Here is a 19,786-nt window from a genome sequence, read left to right as displayed (position 1 = left end):
GACAGAGTAGACCTATGGAGAAGAGAGCCTGACAAGGGCCTGAGGTATAGACACACTGGAGACCCTCACCTCCCATCGGTGTTTGTTCATATTGGTGTTGATACACAGCAGCTCCTCTTTTCATGGACAGTACAGGGGTACAGGAAATAATCCAGGATGTCTTCACTGACCTGGAAGGCATAGGAAAGCTCAGTTTACTGAGGCCAGCAAAAGTACCACAGCTAGGTCCCGGCTTCCCATACCTCCTGTTGCCAGCATTGAGACCCTGCACTTTCTTGGTAGGTGCATTCATTCCTGGAGTTCCTGTCCAACCTGTGGTGCTACGTTACCCAAACAAACTGGTAAGTCATGTTCTTCTGGGACATGTGTGAGGGGGGTTCAGGAGGAAGGAGAGCTGGTGTTTTGGTTGTATCTGGATTGCCATGTCTGTGTCCTTTGTCCATGCACAGTAGTTAAGAGAGCAGTTGGCACCATCCCACGGCCTCAGCCCAGAGAGGGAGGAGCAGGCTCCGCAGGTGGAGTCCCAAGTGTCAGCTAGCTCCCTGGTGTATTCATGACAGTTCTAGAACAGTCTCAGCACTGGCACACAGAGTTCTACCTTTCACAGGCCCAGAAGCAGTGCCCTGCTCCATTCCAGCATTTAGTGAGACCCCACACAGACCGTCCTCAGAAGCTTCCAGAGCCTGGCTTACTCTGGGCAGTTTTAAAATCCAGGGCTGCTTACGTTCTAGAAGACTGAGCAGTAGGTAAGGAATAGGGTAACTCTGTTGTTTCTCCTCTGCTCCAATTGGAAGTATTGTTTTAAAGAAACAAGGTAAGACAGGGTAGTTGGGCCCAGAGCTCCTGGGTGACCTGGAAGGACCCCAGCTCAGATGAGGGAGGCCTCAGAGCAGGTTCTGCTGGGTTTTGCCACTACGCCTTTCTCCCAAGAGTCCTTAATAGTCCCCCAACCCCTGGGGGGGAGGTGTCAGCACCAGCCTGTTGCACAAATGCCAGCTGTAGCCTCCCTTCTGCTGTGACTCTTGGAGCAGGTGTTTTCTGCCTTGATGGCTTCCACAGTTAGAAATGGCCGGTCTATGAATGTAAGCCCTGGGGCCCTGAGTTGGTACTAAGCATACATGGCATTTCTTAGTGGAGTAAGCTTCTGGTGGAAATAGTAAGGTGGGGGTGCTCACCACAGTGAGCTCTCCCTGCCTCCAGCCGTCAGTCACCATGACAGCAGAGGATAGGATGGAAGGGAACCTCTTCACTCACAACCTAGTGGTAGCAATGTAGGCAGCTCATGGACACAGGGTCCAGCCTGCCTGAGCATGGGGTCACAGAGGCCGTCTGGACCATCAGTTACTAACACTAACAGATTAGATGACTCTATCATGTGTCGCTGAACCACGGAAGAGTCCGTTTCCTGTCGCTTTCCTGAGGAAGGCCCTGCCCTCTGCTGAGAGTCAGCACACCCAGGAATAGAGTAGCCTGCCAGCCTATTTGTGGGAGTGAGGTTTCCATTCTGAGTTGGGTGATTCAGGGCCCTGGAACCCAGGGCACAAGCTGCTTTTACTCTGCCTGTATTAATGTGGGAGGAGAATAGCTGTGCATTTCTGGGCTAGCCGAGGATGACCCTCCTGTGGTCTGGCTCTACTTTTGATTCATCTGCTTTCTCACTCCCAGGACACTATCACGTGGACGTGGCAAGGACCCGGAGCGTAAGTTGGGCACCGTGTCATCCTGTCTGTCCTCTCATTCTGTGGATGCACAGGCCACTGATGACTCCCTGTGCCTTCGTTACTTTTGCAAATGTGGAAACTACTCTTGACAGCAATTAGGGTCGGCCCATTGTGAAAAAGCTAAGTGTTCCCGAGTGGCTCTGTAACACTCCTGGATTCTGGGGATGTAAGTTCCTCAACACCAGCGCCCACGGGAAGGTAACTGAGCCCTTCCCTTACCCACCTAGCACACCTGGTACTGTCCACCTAGCCGCACCTGGTGTTTGGGGATGGGGTCTTTTGTCCAGGCAGTGGGATTCAGATGGTGCTAGGTGAGGGAGGCTCTCTAGAGTTGATATCCCAATCTTCCCAGGACAGACATAGGGTGTCAGTTGAACGGTGATTATCAACCCCATGGAATAAGAGAAATAAAAACTACAGCAGCCAAGCTTGGGACACCAGCCTGTCAAGGCCATCCGTAATACTAGAGCTGCCATTTGTGTGCCGGGAGGAGGAGCCAGTCAGGGACAAGACAGCCTCAGTGGCTTCAGACAGGAAGTGAAATCAGATACCAGCCCCTCCCAAGCCTTTCAAGGTATTTGTGTCACGTGCTGGGGAAGTGCCCCTGATGTCAGACCACCACTTCTGAGGTAGGAGGGGGTGGACTGGAAGGATTACTTGGAACTCATGTTGGGGCAGAAAAAGATTGGCTCAGAATTAGGGGGTGACTGACTGCCAGGGAGATAAAAAGAATGTGGCCTCCAGGATGGGAACTCCAGGTAACTCTGTAATTCCATTCAGTCTAACAAGTAGTGGCAATATCACTGAAGATCCAGAACCCTGGAAATTAGGCGAACAAGCCAGAACATGACTTAAACCTAAAAGTCTGCCCTGCCTACATAGGGAGCTGGGCATCCTGAATCAAGGCTGTCGAAGCAGGAGGGCAAATGAAGCATTATGGCTCTCTAGAATAACCAAAGACCAAAGCAAATATTTAACCAGAAAAGTGAAATCTCTAGTTAATAAAATTATCTTATTACTTACACTGCCTTTTATTTTATTTTTTTAACCTTTCAACTTTGGAAGGCTCCCCTTCCTTCCAGGTTCACTGCCCAGAAAGTACCTCCTAGAGGCTCTGGGCAAAATTTGGAGTCATTCAGCTATAAGAATTAGTAGCCTTACTTTTTAACCATGTTGTAAAATTATTTAATGCTGTTTTTAAGGTTGAAAATCCTGTGGCTTACTCTGTGCCAGTTTCAAAACCAAGTGGAAATCGAGGTGAGTAGACGTGGTGTTATGAAGTATGGGCAGTATGCAGTATGGGTGGAGTGGAAGTAGTATCTGGCCAGGGGCCAGTTCTGTTGTGGTTTGTAAGATACAGGATTCCATTGGGGCCTGAAATGATGCAGAGTTAGAATTGGGGCTGTGTGATACAGTGTCACAGTGTTACATTGGGGTCTGTATGGATACAGTGTGCTACATCATGGTCTGTATGGATACAATGTGCTACACTATGGATACAATGTGCTATGCTGGGATCTGTGTTACAACAGTGTTAACCCCAGTCATGTGGTTACAGTGTTACACTGGAGTCTTCAAGAATATAGTGTTACAACAATGTTAACCCAGAATGGAGACAATTTCACATAATGTTTCACAGGGTTTTTTGTTGAGGGGAGCGACATACAATGTTATAGTGGAACTGGCTTGATACATTGTTAAAATACTATTAAACCAAGAGCTGTATAGATACATAGTATCTAACCTGTTCATTAATGTTACATATCTGTCCTTGAGTATCTTTATTTGTCTAGGTCCTAGAGAAACTTTCTAGTCACTTTTTCTCTGTGGCTTTTTGTCCTTTGTGTGATTTAAATACATTTGCATAGGATTTTTTTTTTTTTTTAAGATTTGTTCATTTTTATTTTGTGTGTATGGGTATTTTACCTGCATGTACATCTGTGTACCAGGTGTATACATTGCCTACAGAGGCCAGAGAGGTTGTCATATCTCTAGAACTGGAGTTACAGATAGTTCTTAGCTGCCATATGGATGTTAGGTACAAAACCCCAGATCCTCTGTAAGAGCAGCAAATGCTCTAAACTGCTGAATCATCTCTTTAACCCTTGGATGCTGTGGGATGTCCTGTATGCTGTGAATATATGTTGCTATGATTGATAAATAAAACGCTGATTGGCCAGTAGCCAGGCAAGAAGGATAGTGTAGGCAGGACAAGGAGAGAGGAGAATGCTGGGAAGTGGAAGGCTAAGACAGAGAGACGCTGCCAGCCCGCCATGATGAAAAGCAACATGTTAAGATACCAGTAAGCCACGAGCCACATGGCAACTTATAGATTAATAGAAATGGGTTAATTTAAGATATAAGAACAGCTAGCAAGAAGCCTGAGCCATTAGGTCATACAGTTTATAAATAATGTAAGTCTCTGTGTGTTTACTTGGGTCTGAGGGCCGCGGGAACTGGGCAAGAGCAGGATAACTTCAGCTACACTTGGACAGGGTTTTTAAAAATTGAAAGGAAACTATACCTATCATTCGTTATTTAGGTGACTGATACCCAGAATAAATAAAATTGACACATACACATTTTCTTTTTACTGGCCAGGCACTGGTGGTGCACATACCTTTAGTCCCAGCACTCAGGAAGCAGAGGCAGATGGATCTTTAAGTTGGAGGCCAGCCTAATCTACAGAGTGAATTCTAGGATAGCCAGGGCTACACAGAGAAACCCTGTCTCGAAAAACAAACAAAAAAGAAGAAAGAGACAGACAGACAGACAGACATTTTCTTTTTGCCTTCATTACTACCTGATACCAATACAGCTAAGTTTAAATAGCTAAATTCATTCTGTCATCATCCCGTTTAGCACTGGTCATGGAGTATATGGCTAAATCCAACAAACACAGTTATATATGTGTAGTCTGTAGAACTTTCTCTGAGTGGAGGGAGTGGTGATTTTTGGTTTTTTGATTTGTTTGTTTGTCTCAAAAAAAAAAAAGAATAAAAAAGAATTCTGATGGGCCTGCATCTGAAATCAGAGATGAGTCATATGCACCTTTGTATTCAGTGAAACAGTCTGCTCATTTGCCATAAGTTCTGCAGAGCCAAACAAAATGGAAAGGTGGGCTACTGTAACTTCTACAAAGAGCCTAGCCCAGAGACTGTTGGTTCTGCTGCTCTGGATGTTTTGGTAGCTCTCTGTTGGCTGCCAGGAGAGAGCAGGACCAGGCCTCAGAAGGAACATGGTCTTGTCTTGGCTGAGACCCCTGTGGTTTTGAGCAGGCCTATTTCAGACTTGGTGTCTCATTTTAAGGAAGACTGAGAAAGGTCCTGCAGTATGCTTTATGTGTCTTTTTTCACATTGCTGGCATAGGGTACCAGTGTTAATGTAAGAAGACCATTGTAATTTTAGGAATTTCTAAAATGTAACTGAAAGCTTATATGCATATAGTGGGAATTGATAGGCTGCTCAGGATGTTCCTATATTCTTAAATACCTTTATTTAAGAACAGGAATCAGGGATGGTCTTTTGCCCTTTCATGATGGTAGAATTGGCATCTGCATGGGCCACTAAGTCATTTAAAATGCTGCATTTTTAGGCTGACTTATCACAGAGATGTAGTTGCTATTAGCTGCCAGGAGGGCTTCAGGTATAGAAACTGCAGAAGTACCGTTCTGTGTAATCCTCAACACAAAATTGAGGTGCGCTTGTGATTAGGAGCTGGACATTGTGGCCTAGGACAGTGGGTACTCCTAGTTAGTAGTGCTGGGTTATAAAATTTACAGGTGTGTGTGTGTGTGTGTGTGTGTGTGTGTGTACTTGCACACATACAGGTCTAGATATGTGTATGTGCAGTTTGAACACTGAGTGTGCAGGCATGTACGGGCATGGTTAGACTATCCAGAGGAAGGGCTCTGCAGTCCTACTGTTACCACACAGTTACCGTTCATGATGACTGGTGGGATCAGTGTCTTGTATTAGCAGAGATGACACGGTTTTCTGTCCACAGTTCCTGCCCGTGTATTGCCCTTCTGAGGAGGAGAAGAGGAATCCTGCCCTATATGCCAGCAATGTGCGACGCGTCATGGCCAAGTGAGTGAGCAGCTGCCAGTGGTGCTGGGGAAATGGGTTAGTTCAAGAGTGAACAAGCAGGTCCTGCGTATGCTGGCCGTGGCATGTGCTCGGCCTTAGGTTTGTGTCTCCTGCTTTTATCTGATGATGTTTTGACTTGTTTAACACTTAAAAGATGGTTAATCTTTGCCTCATTTCGCAAGTTTCAAACCTGCCATAGTCATCAGTGATCCTGGTGTGTTTTCTGGGGCATGCACTGACCTAGGTAGGGGTCAGCCTCAGGTCACGGTCTCCTAAGCCTGTGAACTGTTTGCTGACACTCTCACCCCCCCTGCTGGAGGAATCGTAGTGTCTGTATGTTTAATCTCCTAGGGTGACCTGCACTGCCTCCTGACTCTTGTGCACAGTTGAAAACTTAAGCATTTTCACTTTCTGGTTCCTGCTAGTCTGAACAACAATCATGTTACCCAAGTGCCCTCCCTCTGACTTTCTTCCACCTTCTGAGCCCCATCTCCCATACACATACTTAAAACTAGACCCCGAGCACTCCTCATACATACCAGACAGTGATTGCCCCCCACGGCAGCCTCAAGTGGACAGCCTTGTTGCTTCCCCTGAAGGGGCTGTGTACAGTGGAGCTGAACTCTGGCCTCTGCCGATGGCAGTTCCAGGAAGCTTTGAGGTTCCTCTCCCTGGGAGTGTGGGGGCAGTCCTACCCCCAGTTCTTGACACAGACCTGGAAAGAGTGCTGTGGGAGCACCTCTAATGAGGCCCCAGTTCAGACCTCTAATCACTCTGCAGAGCTGGTTCTTGCCTACTTCTCCCTCATCTCTCTCGAAGGGCACATGCCCAGGGTGCAACCTCCACCACAGACAACCCTGAGCACATGCTAACTAAGGGAATGCTCAAGCCAGGCCAAGGTCCCTGCATTCCAGTCCTTCACTGTGATATGATCTGCTTTGGGGGTGGAAGGAAGAGATTGGATCTTTTAGAACTCAGCAAGTGATCGCGACCGTACATCACTGCCAGATTATAACACCTGCTTAAGTCAGACTTAGAGGGATCTTAAGGAGTTAATGCAGAAACACAATATTCTCTTAAAGTCGCATCCCATCCACCTAGATCTTGAGTGTTGTGTCCCATCCCCATCCCCTGCTCCAGCCTCTTCTATGGAACAGTCTGCAGCCTACTTCCTGACCCCAGGTGATCGTGTACTTCATGGTTGCTTGCTAACACAGCATTACTGGGGCAGCACCAGACTTTTACTATCAGGATCCATTTTCTATTTTTGTTTCTTCCTCCTCCTCCTCTTCTTCTTCTTCTTTTTAAGAGAAAAAGAACATAACGTTGGGTAGGTAGGGAGGATCTGAGAGGGATTGGGGGAAGGGAGGGAAAACTTGATCAAACTATATGAAAATTTTTTCAATAAAATAAATTTTTTGAGATTATAGTATACTTACATCACTTCTCCCTTCCCTTTCCTCCCTCCAAACCCTCCCATGTGCCCTCTTTCAAACATGTGGCCTCTTTTTCTTTAATTGGTGTGTGTGTGTGTGTGTGTGTGTGTGCATATTGCTAAACACATACATACCACCTGCTTGGTCTGTATGATGTTACTCTTATGTATGTTTTCAGGGCACACTGATTGGTGCTGGTTAACCAGTCGGTGTGTCTTCCCTGGGAAAACTATTTCTCCCACTCGGCGGCGTTCTTTAATTACCAGTTGTTTTTTGTGGGGGGTTGAGGCCTCCTGAGCTCCCCATCCATGCTGACGTACCTGTTGGTGTCATCCTTCTTCAGGTCATGTTTAGGCAGCTACGCCGATGAGGTTTCCTGGGTATAGCTTCTCCAGTATTCCTAAGAGACATACTCTTACAGCAAACTCTTCCCCGATGATTCCTGAGCCTTAGGGGAAGGGGTTGTACTGTGGATGTGTCAGCTGGCCCTGGGCTCCATCATTCTGTATTTTCATTGGTTGCAGTTTTCTATAACAGTCTGAATTTCGAGGAGAAGTCTCTTTGATGAGGGGTGAGGACAAATATCTAGGGTGTAGATGGGGTTATGTTGGTGTGGTAAATGGCAGTTGTAGGTTTTCCTCCAAGATCCATGACTGCAGTAGCCCTGGGTAGCTGGCTAGGTTTCCGGTACCAGCGTGATTTCCCTCTTGTTGAGCAGGTCTTAAGTAAACTTAGCGAGCTGGTTACAATGAAGGACCGCTTCTGCCTGCTTGGATGCCCCTCACCGTGCCGTGCTAGTCAGCATTGTGGTTCATAGGCCTCATAGCTGAGTAGGACGGATGGTTACATCCCTCCTTTTGCAAGATACTTTCTGGTACCAGGAAAGCTAGTTTTCAGGAAGGGAACTTTAAGGTCTGATCCAGCACCTGGATGTCTGGGCCCTGTGTGCAAAGTATCTGGTGTCTTACTTTCTACTTTTGAGGACAAGCAAGAGCAGTAGCAGTAGCCCATGGTGTTTTGGAAGTCTCTTGGGCAACCGTGAACAATAACCCCAAAGCGTGGAAAGCCCATTTTTCTTAAGGAGATTCCTAGGGGAGTTTTAAGGCGTTTTCTTCCCTAATGCACTTACTGAATTTTCCTCCGTAAATGTGTTTAATATGGGGGAAAATTTGTTTTTGTTTGGTTTTTTTTTTTTTTTTCGTGAAATCTGACATAGCCTTTGTAGACAATTCAATTCTTAGGACAGGACCTGCAAGAGGCCCTGTGGGATAATTCTGTATAGCTCCTCTGGATTCATTAGGTCTGAGGGCCGGTGCTACACTAATCACATGCAGGGCATGCACACATTGCAGTTATGCAGACCACAGACATGCATGATATTAGTGGGATGGGTAGCAGGAACAGGCAGCTGCAGATCTGGACAGCCTGTGTGTCAAGAAAGGGAAGTTTGAGGTAGCCATCACGCACACATGTTCAATGCAAATTGCGGACTGTAACTATAGGGCTCCTGTGGGACTGAGCATTCTTCATAGCCACCCCTGGGGACTCGGGACTCAGCACTGCTTCCCTTGGGGACTCAGCACTGCTTCCCTTGGGGACTCAGCACTCAGCACTACGACCCAGGGCTTCAGTCAAGGCTTTTGCTGGCCACAGCCTATTTGCTGTTTCCCAGGGCTCATGTAAAAAGTCTCATCCTGGCTGGCTCTGGGGAGCATTCCAGCTGCATGGGTGTCGGTTCCTGTTTGGGGCTTTTTTGTGTTTCCGTCACCCGTTCCCTCCAAGTTCCCATTGACAGACCATGGGAGGGACCTGCTTCCTGGAGAGAACAGTGGCTTTTCCTTCTTGTCTATATCTAGCTCAGTAACATGGTGGTAGAGCTGCCCACATCCTTAGACACAGAGGCGTAAGCCTGGGATCCAGGCCCTGACCTGGCCAAGCTCCTCCCTTCAAGCTCGCTCCAGGTTCCCTGGGACACCATGGGAAAACATGCCATATCGCCACAGCCCTGAGCTTCTGCCAGATGCCAGATCTTGCCGATGGTGTGCACCCAGAGAGGGGCCGATGGGCTCACAGCAGTGATGAACCTGGGGGCCAGAGTTGAGAGGGTTCCTGCTAACCCGAGTGCTTGGTGTGTGTACTTCTGCAGTGGTTTTGCGGGGTCCCATTGGCTGTCGGAGCATTGCCAGCTGGTGTGCTCACGGCATGTGTGGTGCGGCAGAATTCTATTGTTTTCGGATGTCCTGGGCAGGGTGAGTTCTTAGAGAGTAGAGATAGTCACTCTTGTTTTGGCTTCTGTCTGGGTTCGTAGGAATTTCCTTTCTTAATCTATAAGTTAAAATAATGCTTCATGTGGCTACAATAGTAGCACACTGAGGCATCAGTGAAGGAAGGCCTGGTCTACACACGGGTAAAACATCTCCTGTCTAGATCCCAGGAGGAGGATGCACCCATCGCGGTCTCAGGCAGCTTTCCCCGAGGGGAGGCCCACATTAACCTGGTACCTGAGGACTGGGTGTCCCGTAACTTTCAGTGCCCCTTGTGACCTCTGGGCTTCCCTCCTGCCGGTCTGTTAGGGTGATTGCTCCCCTGAAGGCCGTCAGGAGCTGTCTGTCCTCCCTGGTTGCCCTCTGACACCCAGTTTCCTCGCAGCTGTTGTGGTTACTGCCCTTGGTGGGTGAGGCCAGTGGCCCGGCATGATGAAAGGATCTCTCTCTCTCGTAGGGCCCTGGGTGTCTCCGTAACTGACTACACATTTGAGGATTGCCAGTTGGCTTTGGCAGAAGGACAGCTCCGCTTGCCTGCTGACACCTGCCTGCTGGAGTTTGCCAGGCTCGTGAGGGGCCTCGGGTGAGTTTCCTGGGGCTCTCGAGCGCTCATTAACACCGGGTGCTGCCGAGGTGGCAAGGAACCTGTAACAGAATTCTTTCTCTGCTTACGTTGGGTTTCAGATGTCATCAGCTGTCTGCATAGAAGGACTTTAAAAATCTTGCTGGATACCAGCTGTGCGTATGGGTGCTGCCCCTGTACACCATACTGGGAACACACCCAACAGACAGACAGACAGACACAGAGACAAAACCTGGCATCTTGTAAACTGTGAGGATGTGCCAGGCTCAGAAACTAACTTACTGCTTGTTAAGAAATTTTAAAGATGTTTCGATGAGTCTCCCAGCTTCACAGTAAGTCTCCTGTTTTAGTTTCTGTGATATGATTTTGTCAATAAATCTCATTTTTTTATTTAGGCTGAAACCAGAAAATCTTGAAAAAGATCTAGACAAATACTCAGAGAGTGCAAGGATGAAGAGAGGAGAGAAGATTGGGCTTCCAGAGTTTGCAGCCTACTTGGAAGTTCCTGTCTCAGATGCGCTGGAGGACATGTTCTCACTGTTTGACGAGGTGGGTCCACTGGGGAACTCGGTGCAAAACCTATGACTTGTCAATGTGTAACGGTCCTCAGTGGAGTGAGTCCCACGAAGATACTATCTAATGATCCTCAGTGGAGCGAATCCCACGAAGATACTGGCTAACGGTCCTCAGTGGAGCGAGTCCCACGAAGATACTATCTAATGATCCTCAGTGGAGCGAATCCCACGAAGATACTGGCTAACGGTCCTCAGTGGAGCGAGTCCCACGAAGACACTGGCTAATGGTCCTCAGTGGAGTGAGTCCCACGAAGACACTGGCTAACGGTCCTCAGTGGAGCGAGTCCCACGAAGACACTGGCTAATGGTCCGCAGTGGAGCGAGTCCCACGAAGATACTACCTAATGGTCCTCAGTGGAGCGAGTCCCACGCAGATACTACCTAATGGTCTGCAGTGGAGCGAGTCCCACTAAGATACTGGCTAGCCTGTTCTCTAAGTGCAGACAGGCCCTGGTTTGCCTTCTGGCAAAGCTTCACGTTGGAAGATTGACTGGGGTTCTAGCAAGCATGCCTGTTCCACACACATGGATATTACCAAGTCAGACTGGGGTGCACCAGTTAGCTAGCAGGTCCCTTGTGACGTGCAGGCAACCAAGCCGTCATCTGAATGTGTTTCTGCTTTGCAGAGCGGTGGCGGTGAGATAGACCTTCGAGAATATGTGGTCGCCTTGTCCGTGGTGTGCAGGCCCTCCCAGACCCTGGCCACCATCCAGCTGGCATTCAAGGCAAGTAGATTCCTTGAGTGGAATATGTGCTTCTGTTAGTTATTCCTCCTATTACTGTGACAGATTCCTGGCAAGAAGCATGGTATAGGAGGAGAGGTTCATTTGGGGCCACGGTTTGAGGGGAGACAGTCATAGTGAGGAAGTCATAAAGGCTGGGCTGTGAAGTGGTTGGTTGTGTTGCATTTGGAGTTAGGAAGCAGGAGGTGAATGTTGACGTTCAGCTGGTTTCTGGCTTTTCCCCTGTTATCCAGCCTGGACCCCCAGCCTATGGGATGCCACCCTATCATTCAAGGTGCATCTCCCTCCTCAGTTAACACTGTTAGAGTCATGCCCAGAAGTACATCCTAGCCTGCACCTCCACACTGGACAGTCTCCCCCTTTAACGTCCCAAAGGCCTAAGAACTCCTGTTACCAATTTTCTGTATTCACCACCTCTGTTATTACTGTAACCAAATACCTAACAAGAAGCCACTTGAGGGAGATGTCTCACTTGCTACTCTTACACAGGACCTGAGTTCAGTTCTCACCACCCACGTCACATGGCTCACAACCACACCATGGTTCCTTCTGGCCTCTGTGGGTGTGGGAGCCCATTTTCAGGTTTCCTAGTGGCTTTACCCAGCCGGTCTTCATAGAGAGGATGATTGGACCACGGGCCTGAGTGCAGGTGTCTCAGATGGTCTGCACTTGGCTGTCCGGGGGGGGGGGGGGGGGGGGGGTTGCTCCACCCCTTGGCATTTCTATAAATACCCTGGGGCAGAGACAGTCGGGGCCGATGGACTAGGCTCCAGGCCCTCTCGAGGCTATCCTGTATTTTCTATCTCCACACTCTAAATCCTTCTATCTGGTATTTCCTGCTGCTCCTACTCAAGAGAACTCTGGGGAAATGTGAGGGTGGTGGGTAGCCTCACACACACACACACACACACACACACACACACACACACACACACACACACAGAGTACCTGCATGTTCATGGTGCGTAAACATACATTCAGGTACACAGACACATAAATAATGAAATAAATCTGGAGCCACTTAAGGGAGGAAGGATTTGTTAGGGTTTGTCATTTGAAGGATGCCATCCAGCATGGCAGAAAAAACATGGCAACAGGAGTGTGAGGCGGCTGCCTGCCTTCGGTGAGTGACAGCCAGAAACCTGAGCCAGGGGAATGCTGGTGCTCAGCTCACAGCAGCTGATGGGATGGTGCCACCCACATTCATAGTGGTTCTTTCCCTCTTAGGATTCTTTGAGAGTACATTCACAGATATGCTCAGAGGTGTCAGGGACCCTCATCTCTCATGGCCTCCCAGAGCTCCTTTCTGTACTGATCTGGTGTACCACTCCAGAGTAGTGCTGAGATGTGTCCCCAGTTGCCACTCCAGGAGAGTTAACTGTATGGTGTCAACACTGCTGGCTGTCTAGAAGAGCCTGACCCTCCCGTACCTACACTGTGTTCTCTTCCGATGGCTCAGCCCCGCTTGGTCTCTGATGTCCTCGGGTAGAATCTGCTGTAGGTGATGGCGGCAAGCGGCATTCAGTCCAGGCCTCTCACAGCTGCCTGACAGAGCAAGTGTGGCAGGCAACCGAGCATCCTGGCGGTCATGCTGTAGCCATATCCCCACTGCGATAGGCTAGCAGGCACCTGCTCACGTTCCTGCTCACTCCTTGGGCCAACTGCTACCTCTCAGACTTCCCCCGTACCCCACCTGCACCCATCCTTGTCGGCTGTCCGCAAGATATAACGGCCCTGGGAACATGGGACAGTGTTGACAGTGACAAGGTGTCAGGGGAGTGTCCTAGCAGGGCTCGGTGTTCCATGACTTTCTGGGAAGACAGAAATACCTTTCCACCCAGTCTAAGAGCATAGGCAGACCAATGAAAGATTCCAGCAGAGTCCAGCTTTGCAAAGTGAATGAGTTCCTTAGCTTCCTGTGCAGCGCTGCAGCACTCTGGGATGGGGTGTAAGGATACGGTGCCTCCTCACACCACAGTTAGGGCCAGATATCAAGGTGTGGAACAGTTCTGTGGCCGTAAGACCCAAGAGAGACGTATACTCCTAGATACTCCTGGAGGTGAAATCAAATACATATTCCCGCCCCTTTGGGGTCCCTTCTTGTTTTCCATGTTAGTGTCACTCCCGTAGAAAAACTTTCACATAGGGGTCTTGGAGACACCTAATAGTCCATTTTCCCATTCGGTGAAGTCTTCTGATTAGAAATGTGTGTGAACTTTTAGTCCTTGCCTTCTTCAAAACCACAGCCTCACAACCTCAGTTGGTTGTCCCCTTGATCACCCAAAGATGCTGCAGTTTATCCTTTGGCCACTAGGTGGCATGGGAGGCACACTGTTCTGCCTGCCCGGTTCTTGCTACGAGAGCCCTGCAGCCCCAGCTTTTCCCTGGCATGCTGAGCCCTTCTGCTGCTCCCTGCTGGAGCCGAGTCTCTGCTCCATCTCCCTCTACATGTTTCTTTGCTCCCTCAGTTACTACAGCATCCAAGTCTCAACATGTGTGTGCAGTGTCCATGAGGGACCTGCAGAGGCCAGTAGAGACAGGCATGGCTCTGCCCGGTACCTGACCATGTACTTATAGGCACCACCGGCTCAAGGGTGCCAGCTGGTTTTACAAGGTGGGATCAGGACCACCGGGGAAAATGTACCATGCTTGGCAAACACCAGAAGGAGGGTCCCTACAGTAACTTCACTGCCCCTTGCAGATGTATGGATCGCCTGAGGACGGCAGCATAGATGAGGCCAACCTGTCCTGCATCCTCAAGACTGCTCTGGGTGTGTCAGAGTTAACAGTGACTGACTTGTTCCGGGCTATTGACCAAGAGGAGAAGGGAAGAATCACATTTGGTAAGTGGAGCCAAGCGGTGTCACCCCAAGCAGGGGTAGGATGTAGTGGGCACTGCAGCCCAGATGTGCGGGGAGGCAGCATAGCCTCAGGAGGCCTGGGGACATGAGTGGAGCCCCTACCCCATCTCCACACACCAAGCTACCCCCTCTCCTCAAATTCTCCCCCTGAAGAATGTTCTCCAGAAAAGATACGATGGTCAGGGGTTCAGTTTCTCCCTGTCATTTAGAAGCAAGCTTAAAGCTTAGAGCCCACACCAGGCAGAAGCTGCTCTCCTGGAGGATTCCACTGTGCCACTAACACCCACACAGCCTTTATCTCGAGCCTCTCTGCCATGCCCTGCTCTTAGTCCCTGGCCTGAGGAATTTCCGGTCATCGGCAACGGGTGTTGGCGTGATGACTTCTCTTACAAAATTCACCTTTCTGGGGGCTCTCTCAGTCCTAATAATCAACGTTTTGTTTTGCAGATGACTTCTGTGCGTTTGCAGAAATGTACCCTGACTTCGCGGAGGACTATTTGTACCCTGATCAGACACATTTTGACAACTGTGCACAGACATCCCCAGCACCAACTCCCAATGGCTTCTGCATTGACTTCAGCCCTGAAAACTCAGACTTTGGGAGAAAGAATTTTTGTAAGAAGGTGGACTAGAATGGGAGATTGCGGAGGAATGAGGCCCCTCCTGCATCACCGCCTGCCTCTAGTGGCCTGGAGCCTGCTTGAGTGTTCCGCCATCTGCATTTCCCTGTCTTCTCACGCCGTCTCTGTGGGTCTGCAGACCTGAGGTCCAAACGACTTGTGATGTATTTGTTTTCTGTCTCAGGGCCCAGCTGGGCATTTGCAGGGAAGCTGTGTGTGTATCCCACTTGCCCTTTGCAGGCGGGCAGGCAGGTAGGCAGGTGGGTGCTTGGGGCCTCCCTGTGGGGCGGGACTCCACAGGCTGAGTGGGCACAGGGATGATGGTGTGCTCACCTGGAACACGCTGGTCTTGAGTTTGTGTCAGTCTCTTCCCCTTGTCATCTGTGTGGTGTGCACAGTGCAGGGCCTCTGCACACACCTCTCCTGGAACAGTCACCCTGTCCTGATTCAGTGCCCCTGCCATCTCTGGCTCACGATGTGATGGGGCGTCATCCGATTATAATGTTTCTGTGTTTGTGCAGGAGCTCGTGACTATTTTATAAACCTCACTTAGGTACTTTGGAAAACATTCAACATTTTTTTAAAAAAAAGAAAGAAAATTGGTTTTCTACTTCATTTTTCGTGTTAACATACGGATATTTATTTCCAGGCTTGTTTTTGATAGACTCTGAGACTGTTTCCGGTGGCCACAGTTTAAAGGGCCTCCCTGCCCTCCTCCCATTTAGGACCATGGGACATTTAGCCACAAAGACTGGCCCTGGGACCTGCTTGCCCCATCTTTTTATAAACATTGCCAGTTTGGTATTTCGGTTTCAATGTAACAAAATCTACTTCATGTAACTGGTGAAAGCATTGACGGAATCAGACAGAGGGAAGGACTGGAAGGCGTCCCCTCGTCTTTATGAAGTCACTCTAGCTTTGGAGCAGGCATACTGAGGTGGGCCAGGAGGTCCTGTCCAGCCCCTGCAACCAGTTACCATGGTGACTTAGGAAGAGCAGCCACCCTCTGAGCACAGGTGGCCTTCTTCTGTGGGGGTGACAGACCACAGTTTGCTGTGCTTGGCCCCCCATGAAGTCAGGAAGGAACAGGGTCCAGGCCGTCACCTTCGGCATTACCTGGTTTCATCCTTTTTTATGGCAAACTCATCCTTAAAGCACAACAGTGACCATAGGTTTAGTTTGTTTCGTAAGCAATGGTTGCTTTGGAGTTTTGTTTTTTACTCCTGAATTAGGTTTTACATTCGGGGTGTTGCTATAGAAAGTGGCAACCAGGCTAGTAAGTGCAGGAAGAGGTGTTGACTAACTTTCTCAGAGAGCGTTAATATGTGCTCCCCCCAAGAGAAATACATAAACAGAACCCCTCAACCTCAGTCACACAGCGCCACACTGCCGCAGGATGGGCAGGGAGCTTGATTTCTGGGCTCTTAGCTTGTTAGGTATGAATGAAATGTGAACACGGCCTTCGTAGCCAACTGGTTGGTTTTTATAACTATAGAGTACAAATTTCCAGAAGAGAAAAGCCACTAAAAGGCCAATGAAGGAGACTAATGAACTAAGATGTCCCGAGGCTGGGGCTCTGCCCCACCATCTGCAAGTGAAGGGTTCCTGTGGAATGCCGCTGGGCATGTTGAGGAAATCCCGAGCAGACCTGGGACGGATGTTCAATCTCCTGATAACTCTTGCTAGTAACCTCAGTCCGCGTCAGAACTGTGAATGTACATAGTGGGCAGGGACAGGGGCAGCGCCCACCCTGCCTGCGGGCTCCTTTGGGGTGCGGTCTTCAGGTTTTCCGTGGAATAAACACAACACAGTGTAAAGTTGTACAGGCTCGAGTGTGTTTTGTTAAACGCCTCTCGGTGGAAAGACAACAGACATTCCTTAGCCTGGTAGGAAAGCCCATCAAGGTGAACTCATCCTTCAGGCCTGGAAAGCACCAGCAGCTGTGTGTGGAAGCTCTCCTGGCAGTGTTGGAACCAGGAGCTGTTGTTCACGTGACACGTACATCTCTTTGCATCTGCTGGGCCATTATAGTTTTTCTGTGTGAGGCGTGTGTGAAGTGCGTGTGACGCACATCTGTCAGCAGATCCATCTTATGAAACCAGTATAAAAAAAAATGGAGAAATAGAAGTACAACAGCGAAAGAATTACACCCTCAAAGAGGTTTGGTGAAGACTGAAGAGAGAACTCAGTAGCTAAATGCTTGCTGCAGAAGCTTAAGAACCTCAGTCAATCTCCAGAATAAGTGACTGATGTTTGCCAGGGTGGTGGGTCACCAGGACGTGTGGTTGGGCCCCATATAGTGAGAAAATATGGTCTAACCTGGTACTGTCTAACAAGTGTTACTTACGGCCTGTGTTTTAAGATTTATTTTTTTTATCAGTTTTAAGTATGTATATGTGCACATGAATGCAGATGCCCTCGCAGGTCAGATCAAAGGTGTCAGATACCCTACAGCTGAAGTTACAGGTGGTCGTGAGCTGCCATGTGGGAATCAAACCCAGGGCTTCCAGGAGAACAGCAAGTGTTCGTTAAAGCGGAGCCATCTTTCCATCCCTCTCCTTTGTGCTTCTTGATGAACTTGTCATTTTTTTAATGACCATCGACTCTGACACTAAGTATGATTAAGATTTTTTAAATTTGTTTTGACTTATTTTTTGAGACAAGATCTTCACCAGCTCTGACTGCCCTAGAACTCACTCTGTAGACTAAGCTAACCTTAAACTCACAGAGATCCACCTGCCTCTGCCTTCAGGTGCTGAGATTAAAGGCATACACCACCATGTCTGGTTTGCTTACAATTTTTTAAAGATTCAAACCAAGACACGAGCTGCATGCTCTCCATGCAGAGCTGGTTTGGGAAGTTGCCACCTGTAATCATTTTGCTCAAGGTCACAGGAGATACTGTAGCTCCAAGCACAAACTAGCCACACACATGCAGGACAGCGACCAGGCAAATGACATGCTGAAATGTTGGGGCCCTGCGCTTGTCAGACAGGCTCTGTCTCTGTTGCTCCCATTGTCCAGTTCTGCCATGCGGAATTTGGAACTCACCTGCACCAAGCATCTCCCAGGAATCGGAGCCACTCCAGGTCTTTTTAAGAAAGCTGCCTGCCCTACAGATTCCATATGAAGCCAGGGTGAGGGCCAGCATCTTCCACTTGTACCCCACACCACCACCGCCCCCAGCTTTGCAGATTGTCGGTTCCATTCCTGTGCATCTTCTAGCATGGTGCTAAGAGTCATGCCTATAAACACAAGGTTATATCTTCTCCCAGGAAGATGAATTCCAACAGCCTCAACCTTTGGATGAGCTGAGTTTGGTCAAGAGCCAGTCTAAACATCTGACGGAAAAACTGAGTTTCAAGGTTCACTGCTCACCACTCCTGATGTTCTCTGTATAAAATGATAGGGGTTCCCAAGAAGTGGAAAGAATGAGTAACCAGTTAACCAACTGATGTGCAAGCACACCAAGCATGCACACAAGCACAGCAAGTTCACACACAAGCATGCACACAACATGTACACATGCACACAAGTGTGTGCATGGCCAGTCAGGCAAGTGCACAATCTCATGACTGACCCATCCTCGTTCCTGTGTCTCACCTATGATGGCACCTGTTTACAGATCCTCCCAGTACCTGTTTGTGCTCCACTAGCCCCAGATTTGGTAGCACCCTCGTCCCAGTCGTCACCATGACAATGCCAAGAGGCACATGGAGAGCCACTTGGCTCCAAAGGCAGTGACAGTGCGCCTCTGTGCCCATCCTATCCAGTCTCATGACAGTGGCCCTTTCTCATACATCTTTGGGACCAACCTTCCCATCTGATACATTCATATTTCTCTTGTGCAGCCCCAGGGCTGACAGCTGTTTACCTTGGTGCAGCACATGTCCTGTGGTCCCAGGTAGAAACCTCTGGTCTTGGGGATGGAAGCTCTTAGAGCAAAGTATTCCAGCATGAAAGGACGATAATCTCGGGAAGAGCCTGTGGATCTGCCCCGGGCCACGTTACACAGTAACAGATAAGGGCCACAGAGAGTCAAGGTCAGCAAAGTAGACTTGTTTCTCACACAGGACAGGGCAGCTCTGCCCACTGTTTTGTTTGATTTTGAGATTGTAATTTAGTTACATTGTTTCTCCTTTCCCTTTCTTCCCTCAAAATCCTCCCATATAGCCTGCCCACTGTTACTGTCACTGTCCCAGGCTGACAGGCCAGCCCCTCCAGAGACTGCCTGTCAGATGGCAGGGAGGAGAGGGGTCTGCACTGTGTGTTGGTATCTGTCAGTCACCTCCTGCCTCACTGGGCAGAATGGTCCCTGGCCGTACCCAAGACCATAGGCAGGAGTACAGTCGGGTGGAGAAGGACCTTGAGAGGGCAAAGGGAGCATTTAGAACAGTGGCACAGCCACCAAGGCATCACCAGATATAACTGAACCATTGCTAATTCCTCAGTTACAGATGCTTTTCCGGCCATGATTAGCAATGTGCACTAGTCCTCAGTTAAGGCACCATCCTATCCGGGAAAGCAGCCCAAAATTGCAGGTCCACCTCCAATGTCAGAGCCCAGCCCTGTGTCCTTCAAGGCTGCTTTGGCTGTGTAGTGAGTTCTGTAGCCATGGGTGAGAGATGGGCAGTCAGGAGTAGGCCCTCACTGCACTCCAGGCCGTGTGTGCAGGAAAACCTAGAAGCTGAATCTGTGTCTGGGGTTTGTGTCAATCGAGAAGCCTCTCCAGTTATAATGGAAAGGTCCAGAGCAATTGGCCTGCCTAGGGGAGCTGGAAGATCCAAGAGTGATGCCAACTTGGGTCTGGGACTTCCAGGACAACTTCAACCAGGCTAGGTAGTTATTGACCAGCTCTGCTGCTGATCCACATTTGGTCCCCACCCCTCTTTTC

The 19,786-nt window shown here is 49.1% G+C and overlaps 1 protein-coding gene across 1 annotated transcript in view; it reads left to right on the top strand.

Moving 5' to 3' along the window:
• Window positions 1-16,712, top strand: part of Lpcat1 (lysophosphatidylcholine acyltransferase 1) — a 53,430-nt gene extending 36,718 nt beyond the window's left edge. The window contains exons 6-14 of the mRNA XM_059276252.1: window positions 283-341; window positions 1,666-1,700; window positions 2,924-2,978; window positions 5,728-5,810; window positions 9,968-10,093; window positions 10,489-10,642; window positions 11,295-11,393; window positions 14,113-14,254; window positions 14,720-16,712. Coding sequence (XP_059132235.1) covers window positions 283-341; window positions 1,666-1,700; window positions 2,924-2,978; window positions 5,728-5,810; window positions 9,968-10,093; window positions 10,489-10,642; window positions 11,295-11,393; window positions 14,113-14,254; window positions 14,720-14,904 — 938 coding nt within the window. The 3' untranslated portion in view covers window positions 14,905-16,712. The remainder of the gene's footprint in view (window positions 1-282; window positions 342-1,665; window positions 1,701-2,923; window positions 2,979-5,727; window positions 5,811-9,967; window positions 10,094-10,488; window positions 10,643-11,294; window positions 11,394-14,112; window positions 14,255-14,719) is intronic.
• The last annotated feature ends 3,074 nt before the right edge of the window (window positions 16,713-19,786 follow it).

This window comes from Peromyscus eremicus, chromosome 11, assembly GCF_949786415.1.
Source record: "Peromyscus eremicus chromosome 11, PerEre_H2_v1, whole genome shotgun sequence".
In the NCBI taxonomy this organism is placed as follows: domain Eukaryota; kingdom Metazoa; phylum Chordata; class Mammalia; order Rodentia; family Cricetidae; genus Peromyscus; species Peromyscus eremicus.
The sequence above is the reverse complement of the archived record's forward strand: the minus strand, read 5'-3'. Positions and strand labels throughout refer to the sequence as shown.